The following is a 25,708-nucleotide window of genomic DNA, read 5'->3' as shown; positions in this document are numbered from 1 at the left end:
TTTGTGTTTACTGTTTATGTTTCATTCTCTTCTTTCTTGACTTGTTCTGTGCGGTGCTTTGTGTCCCTTTGAACGTATGTCTAGCGTCTATTCTTAGATCGTGAAACGCTTGATAAACTACCACTAAAATACTATTAAATTGAATGCAAAATTTGAAGTAACCTCCTCTATAAAGATATTAGATTTATTTTTTTTAGAAAAAGACAATAAATTTTAAAGTGATCGTGATATAATATAATATAATATATATGTTTAAAATGAATTTTTTTTTAAAAAAAAAAAAGAAGTAGAAAATTAATTTATATATGGGTGGGACATCATGGACATGGAAATGTCACAATTTTGTCTCTACAAGAAATTGAATTCTTCTTCCATTCAAGAAAGTGACACACTGATCAGCTTCCATGAACTTTCTTTCACAATCACACAACACCAATATTTTTCTTATTTTCGTTTTTCTAAAATCAGCAGGTTTATTAAAAAGAATCAAAGGTTGTTTTTTAGTCAAAAACTCAGACTTGGAATAATATATTTAAGATTTCCAATTAACAATATTTTGATTTTGGATATGACTACCTAACCAAAATTGATTGTTATTTTTTCTCAATTATAATAATATATGACATTCCAATATATTATTAGCATCAAATTCAAGTCAATTAAAATACAGTTAATAATTCTTTTTAGTACAGTATTAAAGCTTTTGATATCTAAACTTATGATTTCTATATTGATATGACGACGTACATGTATTAAATTATGGTTTGGACTTGTGTTTAAAAATCAATGCCATTAGGTATACTTGATTTTATAATATATATATATATATGTAATGTATGTCAAGGTGTAATTTAGGAGATAGGAATTGGCTAGCATTGTTGTATACTTTTATCTAATAAGTCTATCATTTATTTATTTATTTATCGTAGAAATTAGACAATAATTTACATCAAATATACATAGCAATCAAAATATTTATAAAATATAGCGAAATTTTAAATTTTATAATCTAAAATAATAACTAATATATAATTGGATTATATTGATTGAATTACTTAATTGATCAATTTTTTAAATTAAGGTTTATTTCAACTATGAGAATTTCTTTTAATAATTTGTGGAAAAAATCTCCATGTTTAGTTTTGGATTTAAAACTGAAAGTTGATTTAAATCTTGTGGTGATTTGATCAAATATCTTACATTTTAAATACTAATTTTATATTAAAGTCAATTAAAGTTCAACACACAGCATTCTCAAGTCTTTTTTTAATTTTCTTTTTCCTAATAATTCTTCCAAGCTAGTACTGTTGATTTGTAGTCTTAAGTTCCCAAATGATATGGCATTGTATATGTGTTAGTTGATGTTTACATTTTAAAATTTAATTATAAGTTAGTTAACATGGAATAATATATGATGAGCTATATTGGTTTACTTGTCAAAATGAATAACTAAAAATGCTAACCCATATGGCCTATGGCATATTTTTAATTTGTTAACATATTATATTTATATTGAAAATAAAACTTATGAATTTTTATCTCCATGTTGTTAAAATTAATTAAAAAGGAAACTAGAAGTAGAGAATTATTCTATTTAGGCTAATAAGTAATATTTTTCTTGTTGATATAATTTCTAGGAAAAAGAAGTGAAGGTTAGTATTATTAATATTTTGAATTCAATAATGGGTTTGAAGAAAGGTATCTATCCTGACTTTCTTAACCTTTTCTTTTTTCACTTTTAATTTATGTACATAAGATTTTAGGTTTGAAAGGTTGATATAAATAAATACAATATGTATTATTGTTGAAAAACTTAGCATCAGAGAAAAATATAATCGCCACGTTAATGATGTGTTTAATAGTTACGCAATTAATCTATTTATATTGATTAATTAACCCATTAATTTTATTTAAAATTATTATGCATTGGCCATATTAATTTTATATCAAAATTAAATTGAAATCCAGTAGAATTCTTCGATGGTTGATTTGTAGTCTCTTGTTATATTAGGACACATGCATTTGAATTAAGTTGAATTTTGATTGTGATGTTTAATTTAAAACTTATTCAATCCATTTGAAAGTATATGAATGTAAGTCAAAGATTGCAATAAAAATGTTAAAATTCGACTTACAATCAGATTGTGATACGTGGGAAAAAAAGATATTATCTTAAGTGGTCATTACTTCAACCCAAAATTTTGTGTTAATATAGTATCTTATAGGTTCTCTAATACCCTAAATTTAAGGTAATTTATTTTTAATTATCTTAAATTTAAATTCTTAATTTTTGGGTGTTATTTAATTGTTAAAATTTATTGAAATTTATTAGATATTTTAGAAAAATATCATAGTGTTCTGTTTGTGAAAAGTTGCTTAAGTGTTCATTGATTTTTTTATAATTAATTGATTGTAAAGTCAAAAAAATTATATTATAAGGCTAATATAATTATTTAGGGTAATTATGTTATGTGGATAATATAATAGGTTAAGATAATTATTTTTGAAAGATAAAGGTGATTGGATTGAAGAGAGGAAAATTTAAGTTTAAAGAGAAATTTGGTGGATTTTAAATGAAGAAAGAGTGTGGGAAGATTTTTGGAAAGAGAAAAAGGAAAAAAAAATAAAAGGAATTATTTTTTATTAAATAGAGGTTTGGGATGTGTGAAAACCCTATTCATCTTCATCTTCTTCAAGAAAAACCCTAAAAGAGAAAACCCCAGCAAGCCGCCGTCACCACCGCCACCTTTTCCGTCGCAAGTCGAGTCGTCGTCTGAAGTAGTCAAGCCATCGCCGTTACGTTTCGTCCCACACGTCGTCGGCCATCGTCGAGCGGCAGTCGAACCACGAAGGCAGTCGCATCTTCTCCTGTTGTTAGTCGTCTCCGAACGTAAGTCGCTGCGTCTCCTCCGTTCGTCAGGCTTCGCCTCCATCCGCTTTCCACCGGGTCATCAAACGTCCGTCAGTCGATCGCCAAGTAGCCACCATCGTCGACCCGTCGCCGTCCGTCATCGGAGCTCCATCCAGCTGCCTCGGAGAACACTGCGAACTTGAGCCACACTTCGAGTCGAGTCGTCCGAGTCGCGCATGCCTATACAAGCCGCCGAGCCGTCCGCGTGCCTTAGCCTGAGCCGAGCCAAGCCGTCTATCCCTTTAAGTCGCCAAGCCTCTTTTGTCCTTTTCACCTAAAATTTTGGTAAGTTTTGATTGGGTTTTTGGCATACCCATTAAAGATTAATTTTAGACTCTAATTAAATAATTGTTGGATTAAATTGACTGGAGTTAACTGGAAACCGAGTTGAGAATTGGTCCAACTAAGTCTAAATCGATTTCGGCCTCGATTTTTGGATAAGTTAAATGAAATGGATTTTTGGATCCTTAATTAACTGAATTATTTAAATTTAGTATTTTACCCTTACTGTTTAGGATTATTCCTTGGAAGCTTGACCTTACTATTAAGATTACCTTCGGTTTCAACTAATCTCCAGGTAAGAGATTCGACTACTAGACCCTCAAATTAAATTTAAGAGACCACATGTACTTATGGGTATGCGTTAGCAATAGTAAAATGTATATCTAAATGCTATTGATACTGACTGCCATGAGATTGGTGTTTGATGATGACAATTGTTAACATGTTTATTGTTGGTAGTATACGGATGATGACGACTGTGTATGTCTTTAAGATGACATGATCGATACTTATGTCATGCTTATGATATTGTATGTTACATGTTATGGTTAGGTTGTGTTATTAGCTTTAGCTATTAGTGTCGCACCCACATGGGTGTCCTTCGAGATCACCACCTTTTGCGACTGTATAGTCTGACGGGATCGCTAATCCAATATGACATAGACATAGACATGATTATGAGCAACTCGACAGGGTCACTCATATCCCGATTGTCTTAGTATTTCCTTCGGGTACACTAAAGACTAGTTGTCATAGGTGTTCCTTTGGGTTCACTAAAGACCAGACATGTTCCTACGGGATCACAGATTGCACGTGTTGAGGAATGTGCCAGTTTATGGGTACCACTTTATAGGACTCTAATAGGAAGTTAACAGGCATCTAGCGGTGCGGGACTAGCAGTGGGTCCCTACTGAGTATATTATTATACTGACTCTTTCTTGTTTAATTTTACAGGTAGAGGTAAGAACAAAGAAAGTTGTAGACCCAAGAAGTGACTGTGGCGAGCCATAGGGATCATTTTGCTTCCGCTTTATGTCCTTTTGCTTTCGAGTTAGGATTTTACTTAATTTTATCTTTACAGATATTTGTTTATGATTTTAACGAGTACTTGAGGTCTTGTTTCATTTTTTATATTTTTTTATTCATGAAATTTATTTATCTTTAATTAGTAATGACTTCGACTTAGTATAAGAAGTTGGGTCGTTACACCTTCTCTCATTTGTGGGCTTGAAATATCAAGAAAAATTAATATTCGATGGAGAGGAAACAACAGGTCCAGGTACGTCCTACCACAACATGCTCTATTACAATTTTAATTTTCAAATTGAAGCTAGTAGGTGAGGGTATTAAAATTAAGTTGTGACTGTGTTGATCTTGAGTGAGATTGGAAAGCTCAATACCCCATCGAAAAATGTGAGGATGATTCTTCGGTTGAAGTGTTTTATTTCGAGAGTGTATTCAAGATTCAAACAATTACAATACTTTAATTAGTTTGATTAATGAGTAGGATGGGCAAATTCATAACCAATCACAGAGAAGAAGGATAGAATTACATATTTGGGATTAACAAACAAACATAAAATATAACTAAAATTATATTAGTGTTATTCATATAACAAACTTTGAATAGTTAGGTTGAATACTTAATTAATGTCCTTTACATTTTCAGCTTCTTACCACATATCCTCAATGTACTTTTGTTTTTACATCCCACCTTTTATAAGAAAAACATGAAATTTGTACATAACTATAGAAGCTTATGCCTACACATATATAGTTACCAACAATCTTCTTCCAAAGCAAACTTATATGGTTTATTAATCTGAAAGCTTAATATAGAGCAAGTTGGGCCACACTACTACATTGCCCACATTTAGTTTTTTTTTTTTTTTAATTGTGCAAAATTAAAATAAGTTTGATATTTAATTTTCCAAGATTTTAGATTATATTCTAGTAAAAAAATATTTTTAAAAATAAAAAAAATGAAATCTATAGTATTTAAGCAGGTTTTAAACTTAGGGATTGTAAATGTTAAAGAAAAATGATGAGTGGAGCCCCAAACCAAAGCAAAACTCATATCTCCTAAGGCCCATTTATATCAAACTTTGGCACCAAAGCTTTTATCCCGTCCTTCTCACAACAACTTAGGTTCTAATATCATCAAATACTTCAATCATAATCCTTTATACAAAAATTTTATATTTTTTTCCTCTTTTGAAATAGTTTAATATCTTTTAATATATATAGTGAAAAAAGATGCACAAAACTTATTACTATTAGATTACTAATCCTTATTTTGTTTTTTTTTTTTTTGTTTTTTTTTTACCCACAACAAATTTGGAGTTTATAATTAAAAGGATATTTGTTCAAAGATAGAAATCTTCATTATCTCCCTTTTCTTTTTTTGGTTTAAATTCTATTATGTCCAATTCTAATTTCTAAATTTAGAGGTAGATATTGTTAAAGTAGAAACTGGGGAAATAATATGGAATTTTGATTTGAGTTTGTTGTTCTTATGATGAATAATCCAATATTTGCATAATATAGGCATGTACCTGCCCATTTCAATCTCAATGGTCGGTCACGTAAACAGCACAAATACAATATAAACATCGCCAACTTTCTTACCAATTTTGGCACTAACACAAAAAAAGTATATGTATCATTTTCATTCTAGGTAAATGGTCTATATCTATCTTCCTTTTCCTTACCCAAAAATACCGTTTTATACTATTAACTTAATTTTGGGGTTTGTATCGATTTATAATATCAGCAAATGGCAAAATTCACCTCTCAAGTATCATAATAATAATTGCATTTACATCTTCAAACTTATTGTGGTTATAAATTTTGAATGAGTATGATGACTTAATTTTTTTAGATAAGTTTAAATTTGTATATCAATTTAAACGATGAACTTATATAATTGTATCGATTTAAATCTTCTGTTACATTTTATTTGGATGTATTTATTAAAGTTGAAAGTTTAAATTGATATATTCATAAAAGTTTCAAGGTTTAAACTGATACGTTTATAAAAGTTTAAGATTTAAATTGATACAACTACTGATATAACTCTTAATGAAGACTTAGAGTATAAATTGATTTTTATGTGTGTTTTAACTATATCTACCCACCAAATTATCATAAAAACATTCAATTGAAATTACACATTCTTGGATTTTATCCAAATTATTAAGGGTTGTTTGGCCCAAGACTTATCACTATTGAGTTGATCATAACTCTTGTTTTAGGGTTATCATAATCCTTTCTTCCCTCTTTTTTTTTCTAAAACCCTCTTTAATTCCCCCATAATTCTATCTCTTTTAACTTCTATGTAATTTTATTATTTCATTTGTTTTTAAAATTTCACTATTTTATTTATTGAATGCCGTTTTTTTAATTAATTTAATGATCTTAAAAAGAATGTTGTTTTTTTTTTATTTTATTTATGAAATTAATTTTAATTAAATATTAATTGTGGTTAGTTTATGTCTTTAGTCATCATAATTAACTTTTTTTTAATTTTATTATTTAATGTCTTTTATTCTTTTATTTATTTTTCACCTTTTCAAATATTTTATTTAAAACTAACCTATCTATACCTAAACTATTTTTAATAAACTTAAGTTAAATGAATTTCTAAAAAAAAATTGATTAAATTTATAAAAAAATTAAAACAAAATTAAATTATATACTTAATATTAAATTAAATAACTTTTAAACACTTAAACAACCTAAAAAAAATCAGTTTAAATCTTGAATCTTAAACTTTTATTAAAATATGCTCGTAGTCTTCTCTCTTTCTCCTTTCCTTATTTTTATATTCTCAGTAATTCATTATAATTTTTAATTTTTAAAAAATAGTAATTTATTCAATCATAGTTAATTAAAAAAAAAAAAAGTTAAATTTTTCAAGTCATATTTAAAGAAGCTAAGGCAAATTGTTTTACAAAAACTATGACGATTTATTAAATTAAATATATAAAATTCATGTAGATTTAGAATATGAATTATTTTAAAAAATTTATTGTCACGTAACGATTCTTTACAAAAGATTTGCAAATTGTTTTATGAAAACTAGGTCAATTTCGTAAGTTAAATATACAAAATTTGTGTATTGGAATAAAAATATGAATTTTAAAAATTTATTAATTTATTCGCAGGTGCCAATTACATAAGAAAGGTTAAAAACAGACGTCGTATTTAAAGAAATTACTGGAAATTGTTTTACGAAAATACGACATTTTGGAAAATTAAATATACAAAATTTATGTATTTAATTTAGAAGACAATTTTTCAAAAAATTAATAATTTAGTCGCACGTAACGATCTCGTAAAAAATGTTGAAAATGGACATCACATTTAAAGAAATTATTATTGAAAATTGTTTGGACAATTTGGTAAATTAAATATACGAAATTTAGAATACGAATTTGTAAAAAATTGTATAAAAAAAAAAATAAATTTCTTTAACACTACCAAAATTAGGAATTTGTTGGCATTTATGACCAAAGAAAAAGAAAAAGAAAAAGAAAACTGTGAATTAAACTTTATTAGTCATATAATTTCTTTTTCAATTAATAGAAAACAAGATTTGGACAATAAATGGGAAAAAGTAGAAATATTTTGTGCATTTAAAATATCAACAGGAACATATAAATGGAAAATAAAGAAAGTTAGGTTGTTAAGTGTTCTTTATAGCAAATAATAATGTTTAGGTTGTGTGTACCATTTTTCATACCCAACTTATAAATGCTGCATTTACATGTTAAATATCTAAAATTTAAATATTTAAATAATTAATATGAGTTTATTTGAACGTTGAATTTTACCGATTTTTCATGTATAAACCAAAATCAAACGAGATGTTTGTTTACGAAATAATTACTCAATTGTGTACAAGACACCCACGTTGTTATTATGAATTAAATTAGCATTGTCTTTATATACATATATGGAAGGCAATTAATTTTTGTTCGGATAAAGAAGAAAGCAACAAAAACAAGCAATCACACTCGACAACCTAAACTATCTATCTCATGTCATATGGGTTGAGTGGACTATTCATTCCATATTATATACGATACGGTGCATTGTTAAAGAGAGTTCATGGATTGCAAAATTGTTAGCAAAATTGAAACAGATTATATGAAATAAGAAGTGGGTGTAGTAGTTATGAAAATGTCCATGACGAAAAGTGCAATTTAAAAGAAATATAAATGTGCAAATAAATCAAATTAATGCACATGTGAATACAGTAAACCTATTAAGTTAAAAAAGGAAACAAACACTATGGAGCGGAGAAGGAATTGATGGGACCTAACAACCAATTTTATATAGTAAATGACCAAACACTCCTTTCATTTCTTTTTTCTTTTTATTAATAATCCCTTCTCTTTACTCTCTTCTTCCATCCTCCTCATTAACACTCACTGCCATGTCCGACGCTCTTTCATCCCTCCGCCTTCCATGGAAGATCAAGATGATTTTGTCTGCCATTTCCCTCGGAACCGACATCTGCTGCCGCTCCGATGTTTCTGTCAATCGCTTCCTCGCTAACTTTTTGGATTTCAAGTCTCCTCCTCTGAAGAAACCAAAGAACGGCGTCAAAAGCTTCGATACCACCGTTGATTCTTCCCGCAACCTCTGGTTCCGTCTCTACACTCCGACTACCGAATCCACGTCCCAATCACTTCCCTTGATTGTCTATTGCCACGGTGGCGGATTCGTATACATGGCCCCCGATTCCAAACTCCTCGACGAATTGTGCCAGAGACTTGCTCGAGAAATTCCCGCCGTAGTCATCTCTTTGAACTACCGTCTTGCTCCAGAACATCGCTATCCTTGCCAGTACGAAGACGCCTTCGATATTCTGAAATTCATCGACAACAACGCTTCTGCGATTGAAGGATTTCCACCGAATGTCGATTTAAAACGATGCTTTCTAGCCGGAGACAGCGCCGGCGGAAACATCGCTCACCATGTGATTTTGAAATCTGGAGATCACGAACACCGCGAGTTGGAAATCATCGGCCTGATTTCGATTCAACCATTCTTCGGAGGAGAAGAGAGATTGGAATCGGAAATAAAGCTAATAAAAGCTCCATTATCGACGATCGACCGAACGGACTGGTACTGGAAGGCATTTTTACCGGAAGGATGTGACAGAGACCATCCGTCGGTAAACGTTTTCGGTCCAAACTCGACGGATATATCGAATGTAAGGTTTCCGGCGACTAAAGTGTTGGTTGGAGGATTAGATCCGTTAATCGATTGGCAAAAGAGATACTACGAAGGGTTGAAGAAATCCGGGAAGGAAGCTTACTTGAGTGAATATCCGAATGGGTTTCACAGCTTTTACGGATTCCCGGAGTTGGAGGAAAGCAATATGTTCATAAAAGATATCAGGGATTTCGTAAAGGAACAATGCCTGAAGAAAAGCAGTTGAAGGAATCAGAATCAAGGATTCGGCCGATTATGGTCAACAGACAACAAAGGGTAAGATTGAAAAGCTTTGGGGGTTTTATTTGATTACAAATTAAGAACAAAAATTAAGATAGATATTTTAATCAACTTTATACTTTATAGTGTATGAAAATGATGGTTGAGGACATGTGAATCATTAATAAGTGCTTGTACTTTGTATTAAATATTTTCTAAGGTAGAGTACCTTCTTTTTAAGCAGTGGTGGATTAGTGTTGTAAAATTTCTCTGTCACTGATGTATGATGATTGTATTAGGACTATCATGATTATTGATAATTGTTGGAATGGGGAAGAATCGCAAAAAGTTAGAATGATGAAAAAAAAGGGGTGAGTAGGTATGGTCAATGTTCAATCCAAACTTAAAGTTTGAATTATTTGAATAAATATTATAAGAGACTTGTAATTTCATGAATTAAACATATGAATTTGTATAAGTAAATCGATTTAGACTCTCAATTAGACTTCTTTAAAAATTGCCCATTCTAATTATAATTTTTCATTTTGTTAAATCGATATTTGGATAAATCTATCTCGTTGACATGTTGTCCTAGCACGTTTCTTAAATTTTGCATTTTAAGGTTGGTTGTGTTGCTTTCGTGCAATGTAAATCCCTATCAAATTTTAATATAATAGTTGAGTTTAGGGTGTCTTGTAACCATTAATTTTGATCAAATAGCACGATTCCTTTCTCTAGAAAAACAAAATATGAAAGTTGAGTCAATACTCTACTCCTAAGTCCTAACTAATAGAGATCACTAACTATAAGGAAGAGGAAGATTTAGAGAGCAAATGGCATGCTCTGAGTTCAATTAAATCTTATTAAAATCTAGAATAATGAACCTCTGGACGTATTTTCTAGAATTATAAAATTCTTCTTAAAAGCCTTTGACAGAACAATCTCTACCACTAAAGCAACTTATGGTTTAGACAATCAACAATTGGGCAAAGTAGTAAGTGAGATATTGTCTTCTTCTTTCATGTACGGCGGTGTCTTTCGGATAGTGTTGAGATTGGTGAATGGGATTGCTTACTTGTGTGCCGGTGGAGTTGGAAAATTTTCTGTTTTGTTTTTGATAATTTTTCTTCTTTCTTTTGAAGAAGATAATGACAGCAGTAGTCTTTTAAGTTTTCTTTGGCTACGGCAAAATCATTTTGAGTCTTTGAGATGCAACTTTAGGAAGTTTCATGGTAGCTACTCAACTCTTTAATTAATGTTCAAAAAGCTTAGATTGTGAATGCTAAATTTTATTGATAAAATTATTTACATGCTCCAAATGCTCGAAATTTATAAATTCAAACAAGCCATAATCTATTTAAAACGGTATAAAACCCAAGCCTAAAATGAATACATTCTGTGTGTTATTAGATATATATTGCATTTAGTATTCATTTATTCTTCCTTAAAAAATAAAGTTTAACATTTTGTTATAAATTGAAAAATGCTATTTTAATTCGACTCACCACGTATTAGTATTTCCACTTTCAAATGTTCAAACATAATTCTTACACGTTAAATAAATTTATCAATAAATATTTAGAATATTATAAAAATATATAAATGTTTTAGAATCGAAAAATGTGAGGGGTCAAAAATATACGAAGAGATAATATGAATTTTTAGTTGGAAGCAGTTTGAATATGAAAACATTCATTAAAATTTAACTTTGATGAATTAAATGTTAGATTTATTGTTAGACTAAAATTAAATATTTAAAATTATTGGACTAAAAATTGAATAATCCCAAAATAGAGGACTAAAATGAAAAGTAAATGAGAAAAAAAAAAAAAAAAAAAGCGGAAAGCCCTAACCCTTTTTCGTGAAGCTCCCTACGGTTTATTTCCATTCCACCGACTGTTCTCCCTCCAAACTCCTTCTCCGGCGAGCAGAACGCACCAGTAACGAGCGGTGGCGGCGCAGCGTCACATCCCGACCTGGTTTTTCTCTCCCAGCCTTCTTTTCAGGTACGACACTCCATCGTTTACCTACGACTTCAGTCCTATTTAGACCTGAAACCCTCACTTCGTAGAAACCAGGTCTGAATTGGGAATTTTCTATAGATCTGAATCTGAATTTTGGTTGGTATAAGCATGTGTGTCTGAGTTCCTTAAGGTCGTTTAAATCAGTTTAGTTTTGATCTACTTTTAAAACCTTGGAAATTTCCCTGATTGTTTCGATTCGATTTTAGGAACGGTTAGTACCGTAAGTAATCCTTACTTGTGGAATGTTTTTGCTTGTATGTAAAAGTGTGATTATGTTTGTGACTTGTAGTGATTTGTAAATTATGGATGTAATTGAATATTGATGTGAGTATTGTTCCATAATGTGGTTAGCGTGTTGAACGTTTTGGGTATTGATGTTGAGCTGTGGTAAGTGTTGTAGTTGATCATGATGTGATAAAGTATACCGTATTGTTCATGTTGGTTGTGCTATGTTAGGTTCTTCCTTGATGTATTTGCTTGGAAGTGTTGAATTCGTTGGGTTGTTGTGAAAGCATGTTGAAAACATGATTCACATGCAATTTTCTATATATTTAATTAATTCCTATACTCAATTTTTAGTTTGTGGTTGAAAGAGTGTTATGGGATTTGGATTGTGAGTTTGAAATTATTGTTTGTGAATGAATTAAGAGAAGTATGTTAATATTAATCGGGGAATATGGTCAAGGGTTGATATGTCACTTAGTGTATTCAGGCCTTAGGTGTAAATGGTTGAGGGGCAATGAAGGAATGTGGCATCAAGGTCTTGAGTATAAATGGCCAAGGGCCAACGGAGTGAGGAATGTGGCTTCGTGGCCTTGGGTATAAATGGAGTCAACATGGGTAAATTCAAGGTCTTGGGTACAACTGGTCAATGGTTGGCTTATCTAGAAGAGTTTAGAGATTTGACAGCGAGATCTTTGGTAAATGGCCAAGAATCACTACATTTGAAAGGGTTGTTGTGGTATTGTAGTAGTATGGGTTGGAATGAGATGAGGGCAAGGGCTGTAGCTTTCCTTCCTTGAAATTTTGAAGGCATTGGAGTTGAAGAGTTTGAGTAAGGGAGGGGTGGTTGGTTGTCAAGATGGATGTAGCCATCAATTCTGATAAAAAGGTTGATTCTTGGTGGTCATCCACCTTGGATTTAATGTCGTATCAACAACTTAATGTTGTAGGGTCGGTTGTTGTCCTAGGAGGATATTTGAGTTGTGTGCAAACTGGCACGAACCTTTTTTTTTTTTTTTTGTTGAAAAGAAACAATTTCATTGGTAATATGAAATTGCAAGAAGGGGAAGGACCCCAAGGAGACCTTTAAATTGGCACAAACGATACAGGTAAGGAAAAAGAGGTTGAAGGAGGCTGCAGAAGGATTTTGTCTATAACAAGGGATGTATAAAGCTTTTCACCAAGAGTACTTAAATTGGGCAAATCAAGCAGGTTTTCTCTCATAGGAACCATCAAGGTGGTTATCCCTCCATGCCTTCAATATTTTACAAATTTTGCCCCCGTAGCTTTATGGTTGAAGCGCTTTTCCACCTCAAGGGCATAACTATTATGTAAGATCTAGTGGTTGAAAGAGAGAGGGTTTACTGTGAAACAGTAGTTGCAAGAGGAGGGACAAAGAAGGGCATTTCCCTTTGTATTGAATTAATTGTGTTTTTATGCATTGTTGTATTTTTCTCCTTTTAGATTGGTTGTGTTGGTGGTATATGTGTGTGCTCGGTGTTTGTTGGTCAGTTTTGTTTTACATTGTTACATTTCCCTATTTCTAAAGGAGTTGGAACTTGGGAATTTTCTACACCCATGATCAAACGAGGGCAGTGCTATAGCATTTTGTACTTATCTTATGGTTCATTTATTGGTACATTTGTGATGACAATGTGGAGGTAACCACCATTTATTTTTGGCTTGTAGTCTGTAACAATGGGTAGGAAAGCTGGTAGTTTGTTTATCAACCCAAAGAAGTTTGGCAATCTTAGCAAACCTTGCATGAAGGAAATGGTATCATTTCTCAATTGCTTATCCCTTAACCAAAACAACGATGAGAAGTGCACCAGACATAAGGAACTTCTAAATACTTGCATGGATGCTCAGGTGAGTCTTCTTTTTCGTCTACTTTTCGTTAGTATCCTTGGTTATTTTAAAATTCTACCATGCCATAGTTAACTTGCTTTCTGCTCACTTTATATGATGCAGGCCAACAGAAACAAGAAACCTTGGGGTAGCATTAATTACCAGTTGCAGAGGCTTAGCAGAGGAAGAAAGTAGTTTGAGATTCTACTGAGAGAGTGGTTAATTAGCTCTAGTAACAAGAATCAGAGAAAAATCTGCAGGAAATGTTTAAATTTTGAACTGACAAAGCTGTCTACAGAAAATTCTTGAAAATCAATACCCAGGTGCAATTTCTTGACATAATTGTTATCATATTTAGTGCATAACTTAGGTATATTTGGTTGGGAAACTTATTTATTGCCTTCTTTCTTGTTGTCAAATACTCAAGAGCCGTGCTTTTAGCTATCAAGTGATTATGAATCTCAACTAGGGTAATAAATATTCTACGGATTTCTTGATGTCAAATGTTGTAGATTATAGTTTATTGTATGACAAATCCAACATCTGAACTCTCGTGGTTATTAAAATAAGGATTTCTCTAACTTGTTTTACTTCAGGAATGCATTATATCCTGTAGGTTACAAAATCTTTATTGGCGATCTTAAATTGTGTTTTTCACATATATATATATATATACACACTCTTATATCCTTTTCTTTTTCGTTTGCTCTCTCCCATCTCCCCTACCAAATCTTTTGGATTTTTTGTAACCCCATGGGTTGGTGCCTTCTTCCTCGTCTTCCTCTACAATTTCCTGATGCGTCATTGCTTCTGCTGGTTGTTCAAAGTACACATTGTGTTCATTGTCTTTCCAACGATATACCAATGATGTTGGTGTACTCCTGAATGTAGGAGTTTTTAGTGGAGTTGAAATCGTACGACGGAGAGATTGGGATGTGATGTTGAAATTTCATCGAGGGCTTTTGCATGATAACTAAAATTCTTGATAAAAAGCTTGAAAGGAGCAATATGTACAAGGTGTTTATCGATTAACTAGGGTACCCATTCATTTAATAGTAGACAACAAATTTTTATCATAACCCTTAGACCTATCTAACACAGTTTTCAAACTCTCTCTTGAGCCACTTAGCACGTCTCTTAAATTCAATGATTAACTCAAATCTTACTAACCTATGTGGCATTAAGAATCTTCTTCAGGAATGATCAATAGTATAACATCATTATCTCAAATTGGCCGGAAGGAAACTAAACAGCATATTAATTAAATCGTTCAAAATTATTTTAAGCTATCAGGTGCTAAAGATGGTCATCAAATTGGCTACAAAAGATGGTAGTTGAGTGGATTTCGAATCTTAATTTGTGCACTAGAGTTGCCAATAATGATTATTTTCAAAGTTGGGTGTTGTTGAATTATTTAACACAACCTATGAAATTGATACACTAGGCATTTAATTAAACATGTGCCATGCACATGAAAATCTTGTAATTTTAATTCAACTTTATATGAAATGTCAATTCAACTTTATATGAAATGTCCAGGAGGTCATACCATGTCATGGACAAACAAGATGAGATTATTCTTTTTCATTTTGCAAAATTCTAATTTTAACCTTTAGATATTTATTATCTAGAAAAACCCAAAGTTTTGTTCGAAGTATTTTTATTTTAGAAAATATTTTTTTATGAAAAATTGTTAAAAATATAATATTTAACAAAATATTTATACTTTATAAAAAATCAAATGTAATAAATTTTGTATTTGAATGGTTTTGTTTTATGAAGAGCAAATAGTTGGTCTACTTTTTTATTTTGAAAAACTTTTCTTTTATCTTATTTTAAAATGTCTGTATGCTATTTTTAAGGAAAAACGTACGACTACACTCAAAAGTGTTTTTCATTGGATATGGCAATTTGTTGAAACTAAGTAACACAAAACACGCAAAAACTAACCTTACATGAAAAGGTTGTCAAAAAGGGAAGAAAAAAAAAACCTCATACAAAAGGGGAAAGGAGTAGTGATTATTAAAGAAAAAAGGAAGATGTAAGAAGAAGGAAGACGAAGAAGAGTTGGATGAAGTAGGAGAAAGATTTTGCGGTATCTATGCTGCGAACACCTTCTCTCACCTTTAAAAACACGTGGGATGCCCATTAATTATGTTGCCATTGCCACCACCCTCATGCTTTCTTTAATAGGTTCTTAATCACTCTACTTATTTGTTTGTTTTACACCTCTTTTCTTTCTTTCCAATCCAACACGCCGGACCACTTCTCTCCCTCCACCCTCATGGAAGAAAACTCGGCGCCGGTAGCTCAAATCCACCCTATTCGATGTAGAGGTACGTACTTGATCTTAAGTTCTTTTGGTCTCTCTCATTGATTGCTTAATTAGCTTGCTCAAACACTCAATCTAATCTATCTTCTTTCAAATTTGTTAGCTGCTGTTTGCCGCAAGCCTGGTGAGCCACTAGTGATTGAGGAGATAATTGTGGCTCCGCCAATGCCTCGTGAAGTTCGAATTCGGATAATATGCACTTCTTTGTGTCAGAGTGATATCACCTTCTGGAAGTTGAAGGTTCGTCCGTGTCATGTTATTTTCAATTCTACATTTTGTAGAATGGGGTCATTTCTTATTCTTATTTTTTTTTATTTTTTTTGGATATATTTCATTTCCGAAGGATCCTCCGGGGATTGTTCCTAGAATTCTGGGCCACGAAGCTTTCGGGTGAGTTCACTCTCCTTTCCAATTTTTCTGGCGAAGGTCAAATTACTTTGGAATACTTCAATCCTGTTCAATTAAATTCGAAATTGAAGTTTTGAACACTCTCAATTTGGCTATTTGAATTTGATATAGCGAAATTTGGGAAGGATTATGGATAATTGTACTTGTTTACCAGTATCAAAACATTTAGTAAAATGAGTATTCTTATACTGCTTCATGTTGCAGTGTAGTTGAGAGTGTAGGGAAGGATGTCTATGAAGTTAAGGAAGGAGATTCTGTTATCCCAATTTTCATGCCTGACTGTGCGGAGTGTGCAGATTGCTTATCAAAGAAAAGCAATCTCTGTTCTAAATTCCCTTTCAAGATAGCTCCGGGGATGCCACGCTGTGGGACTAGCAGATTCACGGATCTCAATGGAGAGGTTCTTCATCATCTTCTGTTCGTGTCAAGTTTCAGTGAATACACAGTGGTAGATATTGCCAATATACTAAAAGTAGATCCTACAATACCTCCAAACAGGGCATGCCTCCTTAGTTGTGGGGTAGCAACAGGTAACTTTCTTCTAATCTATTGATCATTATTTGCTGTTGTTGAGATCTTGGGATCTTGATTAATTAGCTGTTGCTTTAATTTAGCACAAAATCTAGTTTAGTTCTCAAACTGTGGTTATGACTTGAGTTTGTGGGGAGGATTAGGGTCTTGGTTTTTCTCATTCTCCCTTTCAAAATTATGCTCAAATATCACTGGTTATATAACAATATTTGGAAAGATATATTTGACTATCATGAGAGCACTCACAATTTGTTTTATCACTGAACATTTTTGGGTACAGGGGTTGGTGCGGCATGGAGAACAGCAAATGTGGAGAAGGGATCTACTGTTGCTATTTTTGGACTGGGGTCCATAGGTTTAGCTGTATGAATTTGTTACTTACTCATTTTAGTAAAACTTCGACTGGCTATATTAGAATTGAACTTCACGGTTTACTAATGGTTCTTTAGGTTGCTGAAGGAGCAAGAATATGTGGAGCAAGCAGGATCATTGGGATAGATGTCAACCCAGATAAATTTGAAGCTGGCAAGTACTTCTAGTTTCATTCTTCAATTTCCCTCTCTTGAATAAAAGCTACTATAGTAATAAATCCTGAAGTTTCTCTCTGTTGCTGGAGCCGTGTGTTTCAAAGGATTATAATCAATCATGTGCATGGATTGTTATTAGAACTTAATAGTTTACGATAGTCGATAAGCATTTTAGAAAAAAATATTGCTTTTTAGGTTGCATAAAAGTATCCATTTTCCAAATGCAGCAAAAAAGTTTGGAGTCACTGAGTTCGTAAATTCTAGAAGCCTTGGGGATAAATCATTGAGCGAGGTATGTAGGTTATCAATGAGGTTGAATGTGATTCAGTTTCATTTTCCCATCAAACCTGCAATCTTAGCAACCAATGATTCTTACCCTTCACTATTGAATTAGGCAATTTTTCTTGAGGAGTTTTACTGGTAGGTAAGTTTTTAATTCCAAATATTATTTATTGCTGTCTTTATGAGGCCAGAGCTTTGTTTATTTAGGATACTTGAAATTAAGTAAATAAGGAGAAGAAATATCTTTGTTGCTACCTTCTTAAAGTGGATGTGAAATGATATCCTTCTTCATGAATGGTCAAGGTGTTTTGTGACACTTCTGTTTATAGTGGCCAATAACGGCTTCAAAACTAGAACAAATTCGTAAGATATATATTGTTAAGGTTTTCACCAGGATGTCAAGTGCTATCAATTACACATTTTGTGAATTTGATACAATGGTAAGGTTGATTTCAACTAAATACTTCTTTTTTCTTAACCCCTTATGATGTCAATGCTGATCAGGTAATCAAAGAAATGACCAATGGGGGTGCAGATTACTGCTTTGAATGTGTTGGAGCTGCTTCCTTAGTTCAGGAAGCATTTTCATGCTGCAGACAGGTCCTCCAATCCCTCTCTTCTGTTTACATTTTCTTTGATAATCTTGATTATACCTTTTGTTTGGTATCTGTCTCTTGTTCAATTTTAGCTATCAATGGGATGGAATGTGCTAGATATTCTTGGCTTTGGTGATACTGATTTAACTCTTACCTACTTGTTCTTTAGTAAACAAAAACATTTAGCAAAATATTGCAACAATAACAATATCTTCCTCAAGCATATAAACTTGTCGTCATCCTACTTCATAGAATTTTTGAAGTTATGTGCAACTATTAGGATTAACCATCCTTATCATTGTAACAACTCATATGGTAACAGTATGATTTAATTACAACGAATACATAAATTTGATGATGCTACAACTTCTATTTGATTCCAGGGTTGGGGAAAAGCAATTGTGTTAGGAGTAGACAAACCGGGCGCAATTTTGAGTTTAAGCTCTTCTGATATGCTTTTTCATGGAAAGAGTCTTATGGGTTCGTTATATGGAGGGCTGAAACCTAAATCAGATATTCCCACTCTTCTTAAATGGTACACAGATAAGGTAACTTACTATTGCCTTTTGCTGTGAGTTTCATATAAACTATACCATTTTTTTTCTACTTAATGATTTTAGAATCTTTCAACTGTCAGAAACTTGAGCTGGATAAATTTGTCACACATGAAGTAGGTTTTGAAGATATCAATGAAGCTTTTAAAATGTTAATTGAAGGAAAGTGCTTGAGATGTGTGATTTGGATGAATAAAATATGAGCAGCCTCCCCATCATCGGTTGTGTTGTTTATTTGTCAATCATTAATCTCTATTAAAAAACTTCGAAAATGTATTTGTTTATGTTCTATACTCTACTTGTTCCTCGTGTTTTTTTATCTTAAAACGTTTGGATTCGAATTTACTGCTATACAAGAAGTGTGTGTGACCCTAAATTTTGAAAGAACTGTTTTGAAGAGAATGAAAGATGAAAACAAGAGATAAAACCAACTACTAACGCACTAACTAACTTCTACGAGTAACCTTGAATTTTTTCTTGATCATTTCCCTCAAGGTATCATGCCACTTCCTTTCAGTTTAGGAAGCACTACCCAAAATTAAACACACTAATGTAAATAAAAAGTAAAAATTAATTTAATTACTTGTAAATTATGTTTGCATTAACTTTTAACACCACTTCCCCTTGGTGCAAACATGAAGTCAGTGCACTCTCTTGAGTTTCTTCAAACTTGACTTTACCAAGAGCTTTGGGAAATATGTCAACAACTTGCTCTTTGGGATGAACTTGAACTTTTTCTTCGTGTCAAAGACTCCCTCAATTTGTGTTCCTAATCTGCAGGTTCCATATCCCAAAATGTTTGGACTTGTTTAAAATTAAAAAAAAATAATAATAACACAATTGATACTCCAGCTAGTGTGTCGGTGTTGAATACATCGACATCTTGATCATCTTAAGAGTGTAGGTGCTTCTTAAGATGAAAGAGTATTAAATTCAATTTAGTCGTCACCTATTAAGTTCACATCAATGTAAGATAGACCGTAAGGTAGTAATTTGTTTGGTTTTATTTGAAATATGAAACGTGAAGGCTATGAAAGATATTTTTATGGACACAAGGGAGACAGATTAATGTAGTTTAGTTTTGGTGGGGAAAAAACAAAGCAACTTGATTGCGTTAGAGTAAATTTTGAGTGGCCAATATCAATGGATCTCAAATGTGCACCATTACTTTTGTAATGAGTAATATTGAATAATGAGAGGATTTATTTTCCTAAAAAAGGAGTCATTTGTCGACAAACTCAAAAGTGTCACTTTTGTATTACTTCAATTTATTTTGTTACGTACGCTCAAAATCGAATGCGAAAAAGTTATAGTTTTGACTTAATTTTATAAAATTGAAAAAATCATTTCAACATTTTTGTATTTATATCTTATTCATATATTCATATCATAATAAGTAAAAAATATGATAGTAAATTTAGAAATATCGTACCATTTTAAAGTTTATTTTTCATTTTAATTACAATTTGAAATGAAATCGTACTTTTTTTTTTTTCAAAAAAAAAGAATTCAAATGTGATTCAATATTTCAACACTAAAACAATGGAATGGATCGAATAAAACAAATATCGTAATTATATTATAAATTCTCTTTTCATGATACAATTAATTTAAATTTAAATAAAATTCATGGGTCATAAAAAGTAATAGTATATACTCTTAAACATCAAAGTCTGTAGATTTCACATTCATTTCTTCACACGTTTTCTATCTTCACCATGCAAATGTTATCCTTTAGATTTCTCATGCTTTTTTTTTTGTCTATATTCTTGGCTGAACCACACGTAGCTGTAACTGTACAAATAAAATTACATCATGTCAGCCACTAACAACAATTATTTCTTGTTCATCTCTCATTGTTTTGAGCTTCTTCTTCTTCTTCTTCTTCTTCTTCTTCTTCTTCTTCTTCTGATGTGTTAATTTCTCGTTGCATTTCTAGAGAAGGTGAGCGTTGAATATGTAAATTCACTAAGTGTTAAGTAACCACATTCCATTAAATTGAACCTATAAGTCTCTCTAAAATTAGATTAGAGATCGGAGTGAGTGAGTTATGTTACCTTTATGATATTTAAGCTTGCATTAAGTTTTTTTTTTCAAGAATAAAAATATTCTTCGACCCCTCTTGATATATATATCTTCTTCTCCTCATATGTTTATTTGTTTTTCACTGATCAAATGTATCTTTAAATTTGATTTAAATTCCATTTCTTAACCTCTTGAGCCGTACACGTTGCAAACTTAACCATATATATAGCATTTTGTAATATAAATTATGGAAGATGGAAAAGTTATATTATAGTCCTAAAACTCTATTTGTAATAAGAATATGAAAAATTAACTAATTAAATATAACTATGACCACAACATTCAATTTATGTCAATAACAAAATTACTACTTTAATTTATGTCAATAACAAAATTACTACTAAAGTAGACCAAAAAAAAAAAAAAAAATACATTGAGAGGGTAAAATTGGACTAAAATGTTTATAGACTTACACCAACTTATATATACCATATGGACGATTGCTGTATCAATTTATTGCTCTATAAATTTGGGGGTTGAAATCTCACTCCACCTATTTATAATATTAAATGTAACGACCCAACTCTTTATACTAAGCTGAGGTCGTTACTAAAAAGAAACGATGACAAGAGACACTTTTTGAAACGAGGGAAGAATAAATTTTTCATTAAAAACGGAATATTAAAACACTGAAACATAAACGCGGAAGAAAAATTGAGTCCCCATATGGCATGTCACGGATCCTTCTCTGTCGCTCGCCAGCTTTCCTCTACCTTTACCTTCGCCTGAAATGTTAAACATAGAAAGAGTGAGTATAAACATATACTCAGTAAGGGACCTACTACTAGTCCCGCTAGGTGTCTGTTAACTTCCCATTAGAGTCCTGAAAATGGTACCCAATCTCTGGCACGTTCCCGAACACGTGCAACATGCGCTCCCGTAGGAACGAAAATCTGGTCTTCGGTGTCCCGAGGGAGCACCTAGGACATGCTGGTCTATAGTGAACCCGGGGGTAACACTAAGACAATCGGGATGCGAGGACCCCGTCGAATCACTCGAATCATATCTATATCCATGCTAGACTGGCGTCCCGTCGAACCACACAGTCCTAAATAGGTGGTGATCCCGAAGGACACCCATGCAGGTACGACTCTAATAGACAAAGTTAACAGAACACCCTATCCATAGCATGTAGCATAACATAACATCATAACATGGCATGAGTATTAATCTTAACGTCCTTAATCATGTGATTAATATATCATGCATTAAGAATCATCAACAGTCATCAACAGCATACTACCGGTCATTAACATAACATCGGTCATCATCATCAATCATCAACATAATAATCTCAGTCATCATCATCAACATCAACTATCATCATAATCTCAGTATAATCATTATCATCAAATTATGCATTTTAGCTACCATCAATGCATAATCATAATTACATGCGGTCTCTTGAATTCAGTTCGAAGGTCTAGTAGGAGAATCTCTTACCTGGAGATTTTAGCCAAACAAAGGTACTCCCTAGTTGACAGTAAAATTCTCCAATTAACTTGATCCTAATCATAAAAGGAACACTTAGTATCTTAATTAATGAAATTAGCAATTGGCTAACATCCAAAAATTCTCCCAAATTAATTAACTTTCTAAAAATTGGGGTTGAAACCAATTCAACCTTGATTGGGAAAAATCCAAGATTTAGATCTTAAAAAGTTTAGCCAATTGAACCTTTTACAGAAAACCCAAATAGATCCAAAATTAAATTAATAAAATATTAATTTAATTTTATTGGCTTACCAAGGTTACTCAGATGGAGGTTGGAAAATCCTCTTATCCTTGATGAAAAATTCATCACTTTAAATCCTCAAGCTTCCAAAGAGACCAATCTTAACTTCAACTGAGGCGGCGACAGCAGAGGGTTATCTTAGAGATGAAGATGAAGAACCTTTTTCTTTTTCCTTTACTTTCTAATTTAAGCATTCCAATGCTATTTATAGACCCAAATAATAACAATAATATTTATTATTATTATTTCCTTTTCCTTTTAGGATATATATATATATATATATATATATATATATATATATATAATACCAAAAAAATATACATATATCTTTATTCCCATTATCTTTCCTAAATAAATGCCTTAATCTTAGGCATTTATAACCATTAGTAATAATAATAATACTTCTTTATTATTACTATTTTTCTCTCACCAAAATCTACAATAAATATATATTTATTTAAACCATTATTCTCTCTTATAAATAAATATATATCTTTTTCGTCCAATCAAATCAACCATCTCTCGAATTATTTTCTTTTCCAAATAAATATAATTATATTCCATAATATAATTAACTACACTTTTCCAAATTATTAATTAAATATATATATCCATATATATATACTCAATTAATTACAATTCCACCAAAACTAACTTTTCCCTCCAAAATCTCAATTTAACTTAAGTCCTCAATTAATTTAATCAATCAAATCTTTTCTAATAAATCACTTATAACTTCCAACATGAATTATCTTAACTCAACCATAACAACTTCACTCCATAAACAATATTTATCTTTCTACAGAATAATTAATTATCATCCACAATAATTAATTATTATTTACCTTTCTTCCAAAATAATTAATTATCTTCCACAATAATTAATTATTATTTATCTTCTCCAAAAATAATTAATTATCTTCCACAATAATTAATTATTATTTATCTTTCTCCAAAAATAATTATTAATTATCTTCCACAATAATTAATTATTATTTATCTTTCTCCAAAATAATTATTAATTATCTTCCACAATAATTAATTATTATTTATCTTTCTCCAAAATAATTATCCTTTTACAAATAATTATATTTTCCCAAAATATAATTATTTTACTTTTTCTCCCTTACCAAATATCTTTTCTCCAAAATACAATTACCTTTTCCTTAAATAGTTATATTTTAACAAATATAAATATCTTTTCCTTTAACCTAATAATTATATATATATTTCTACATATACATATAATTATTCAATCTCCAACAAACTTTCCACCCACAATTAAATAACATCCATAATTATTTAATTAAATTCAACTTCAACAACACTAAAAATCCACAACTTTACTTAATTGTCTTAACTTACCATCTAATCAAAAACTTAACAAACACCACATGCCAAAACCTCTAATTAATTAAATATTCATCCAAGAAATATTTAATTAATTTCAATTCCCACCTAAATCAAATAATTCTCATTAAATGGATTCAAAATAACGCCCAATAAATTATCTTAATTTTTGGGGCGTTACATTTGGGGGTTGAAATCTCACTCCACCTATTTATAATATTAAATGTGGTACTTTTATTGTTGTTGGTGTTATTATTATTAATACTATTATTACTGTTCTTATCTATATATATATCTATATATATATATATTTGTTTTTGTTCTCTCTCTCTAAATCACGATGTGTAATTGCGTATCTCATCATTGTATTTGAAACCATTTTCCAACTTTGTTTAATAATTCAAGATTTCAAAAGAAGCTTTTTTCAATTATAAAGGAAATATATCCATTCTTAGGACCATAGTTAGATTTTTTTAAATCGAAATTTCAAGATTTTGATGGATTCGAAAATTTGAGATTTTTTTTTGAGTTTTATGCCCTTAGCTTTTTTTTTTTTCCCTATAGAAATACCATCAATAAATAAAAATATATGCATAAATTTTTGAAGGGTACAAATAGAAGAAGTATGGTATTTGTGTAACATAAATTGCAAAATAGATTATTCCTACACCTTTTCTTAATTACAAGTTTAGAAGGGAGTATGTTCCTTTTTATCTTCTCACTCCATAAAAATAAAATTTTTAGAAAAGTATATGTGATAGAGAATGTACCCAATTATTTCCTAGAATAATATTTATATGATATTTACAATTTTTTTCTTGAATAGTATTGTAGTAGGATGTTATTGGATGTTGTTCGAGTTGCACAAAAGATGGGTGTCGTTAGTAAGGTTGTGTGTCCAAGTTTTTCCTTTAAAAACCAATTCTAAATAAATCTCACTAAGTTAAACTTGCATAGGATGAAAGTTGTCAAAAAGAAAAAACTCACTAGAATAAGGTGATATTATCGGTAAAATGATCTATAATCTATAGAGCCAATATTTAGGTGCAACCTCACACATCTTTTTTTGAATAATTATATACATATATATATATATATATACACACGTACATATTTTTTGAAAAAATAAACTGTCATATGACAATTTTTAGTAGGATGATGCAACGCTACACAATGATGATATTTTAATTCTCGTCGACTTTAATCTATCATAGATTAAGTGCATATTTGAATATGGAAGAGAAAATTAAAAAAAAAAAACAATCTAACCTCTTTTTGATTAAAAAGATTAAATGAACTTTAAAAGTTTTCTAAAAAAAGAGAACATATTTTGGAATGTGGTTATAAGAAAAATAGTAACTTTTTTTATGTAAAAGAAAATTCTAATCGATTAATTCCACTGATGATTAATAAAAAAAGAAAGTGAGGGAAAAAGAAGCCATCATTTAACACATTTTATGTTTGAATAATAATAAAGAAAAACCTATTAAAGAGGTGTGTGGAAAAAGAAGTTGAATCAATTGATTATATATATATATATATATATATATATATATATATATTACCCTAAAACATGT

The 25,708-nt window shown here is 31.0% G+C and overlaps 3 protein-coding genes and 1 long non-coding RNA gene across 4 annotated transcripts; all 4 read left to right on the top strand.

Annotated features, from left to right (window-relative positions):
* Window positions 1–2,563: 2,563 nt before the first annotated feature.
* On the top strand, window positions 2,564–4,358 carry LOC127148445 (uncharacterized). The gene is made up of 2 exons (XR_007819440.1): window positions 2,564–3,196; window positions 4,148–4,358. It is a non-coding gene; the product is annotated as an uncharacterized LOC127148445 (long non-coding RNA).
* Window positions 4,359–8,509: 4,151 nt separating this feature from the next.
* LOC103502644 (probable carboxylesterase 18) lies at window positions 8,510–10,100 on the top strand. Its single transcript, XM_008466662.3, has one exon. It carries the CDS (start codon window positions 8,634–8,636, stop codon window positions 9,642–9,644), a length of 1,011 nt encoding a protein of 336 aa, XP_008464884.2. The 5' UTR covers window positions 8,510–8,633; the 3' UTR covers window positions 9,645–10,100.
* Window positions 10,101–11,463: 1,363 nt separating this feature from the next.
* LOC103502643 (uncharacterized) lies at window positions 11,464–14,235 on the top strand. The gene is made up of 3 exons (XM_008466661.3): window positions 11,464–11,643; window positions 13,573–13,752; window positions 13,855–14,235. The coding sequence occupies exons 2-3, from the start codon at window positions 13,582–13,584 to the stop codon at window positions 13,924–13,926; spliced, it is 243 nt and encodes an 80-aa protein (XP_008464883.1). The 5' UTR covers window positions 11,464–11,643; window positions 13,573–13,581; the 3' UTR covers window positions 13,927–14,235.
* A 1,441-nt stretch (window positions 14,236–15,676) lies between these two features.
* Window positions 15,677–19,337, top strand: LOC103502638 (alcohol dehydrogenase-like 7). The gene is made up of 10 exons (XM_008466654.3): window positions 15,677–16,067; window positions 16,167–16,303; window positions 16,407–16,453; window positions 16,676–17,001; window positions 17,283–17,365; window positions 17,452–17,527; window positions 17,757–17,821; window positions 18,316–18,411; window positions 18,791–18,955; window positions 19,045–19,337. The coding sequence occupies exons 1-10, from the start codon at window positions 16,016–16,018 to the stop codon at window positions 19,162–19,164; spliced, it is 1,167 nt and encodes a 388-aa protein (XP_008464876.1). The 5' UTR covers window positions 15,677–16,015; the 3' UTR covers window positions 19,165–19,337.
* Window positions 19,338–25,708: the final 6,371 nt, after the last annotated feature.

The sequence above is a fragment of the Cucumis melo genome, chromosome 3 (assembly GCF_025177605.1).
Source record: "Cucumis melo cultivar AY chromosome 3, USDA_Cmelo_AY_1.0, whole genome shotgun sequence".
NCBI classification, from domain to species: domain Eukaryota; kingdom Viridiplantae; phylum Streptophyta; class Magnoliopsida; order Cucurbitales; family Cucurbitaceae; genus Cucumis; species Cucumis melo.
Note: the sequence above shows the minus strand (reverse complement) of the source record. Positions and strands in the feature narration are given on the sequence as shown.

Coding starts and splice junctions, on each gene's coding strand:
- LOC103502643 (XM_008466661.3), top strand. CDS start 13,582: ATGGGTAGGAAAGCTGGTAGTTTGTTTATCAACCCAAAGAAGTTTGGC. Junction 13,753..13,854: donor ATACTTGCATGGATGCTCAG/GTGAGTCTTCTT, acceptor TATATGATGCAG/GCCAACAGAAACAAGAAACC.
- LOC103502638 (XM_008466654.3), top strand. CDS start 16,016: ATGGAAGAAAACTCGGCGCCGGTAGCTCAAATCCACCCTATTCGATGT. Junction 16,068..16,166: donor CCACCCTATTCGATGTAGAG/GTACGTACTTGA, acceptor CAAATTTGTTAG/CTGCTGTTTGCCGCAAGCCT. Junction 18,412..18,790: donor CATTTTCATGCTGCAGACAG/GTCCTCCAATCC, acceptor ATTTGATTCCAG/GGTTGGGGAAAAGCAATTGT.
- LOC103502644 (XM_008466662.3), top strand. CDS start 8,634: ATGTCCGACGCTCTTTCATCCCTCCGCCTTCCATGGAAGATCAAGATG.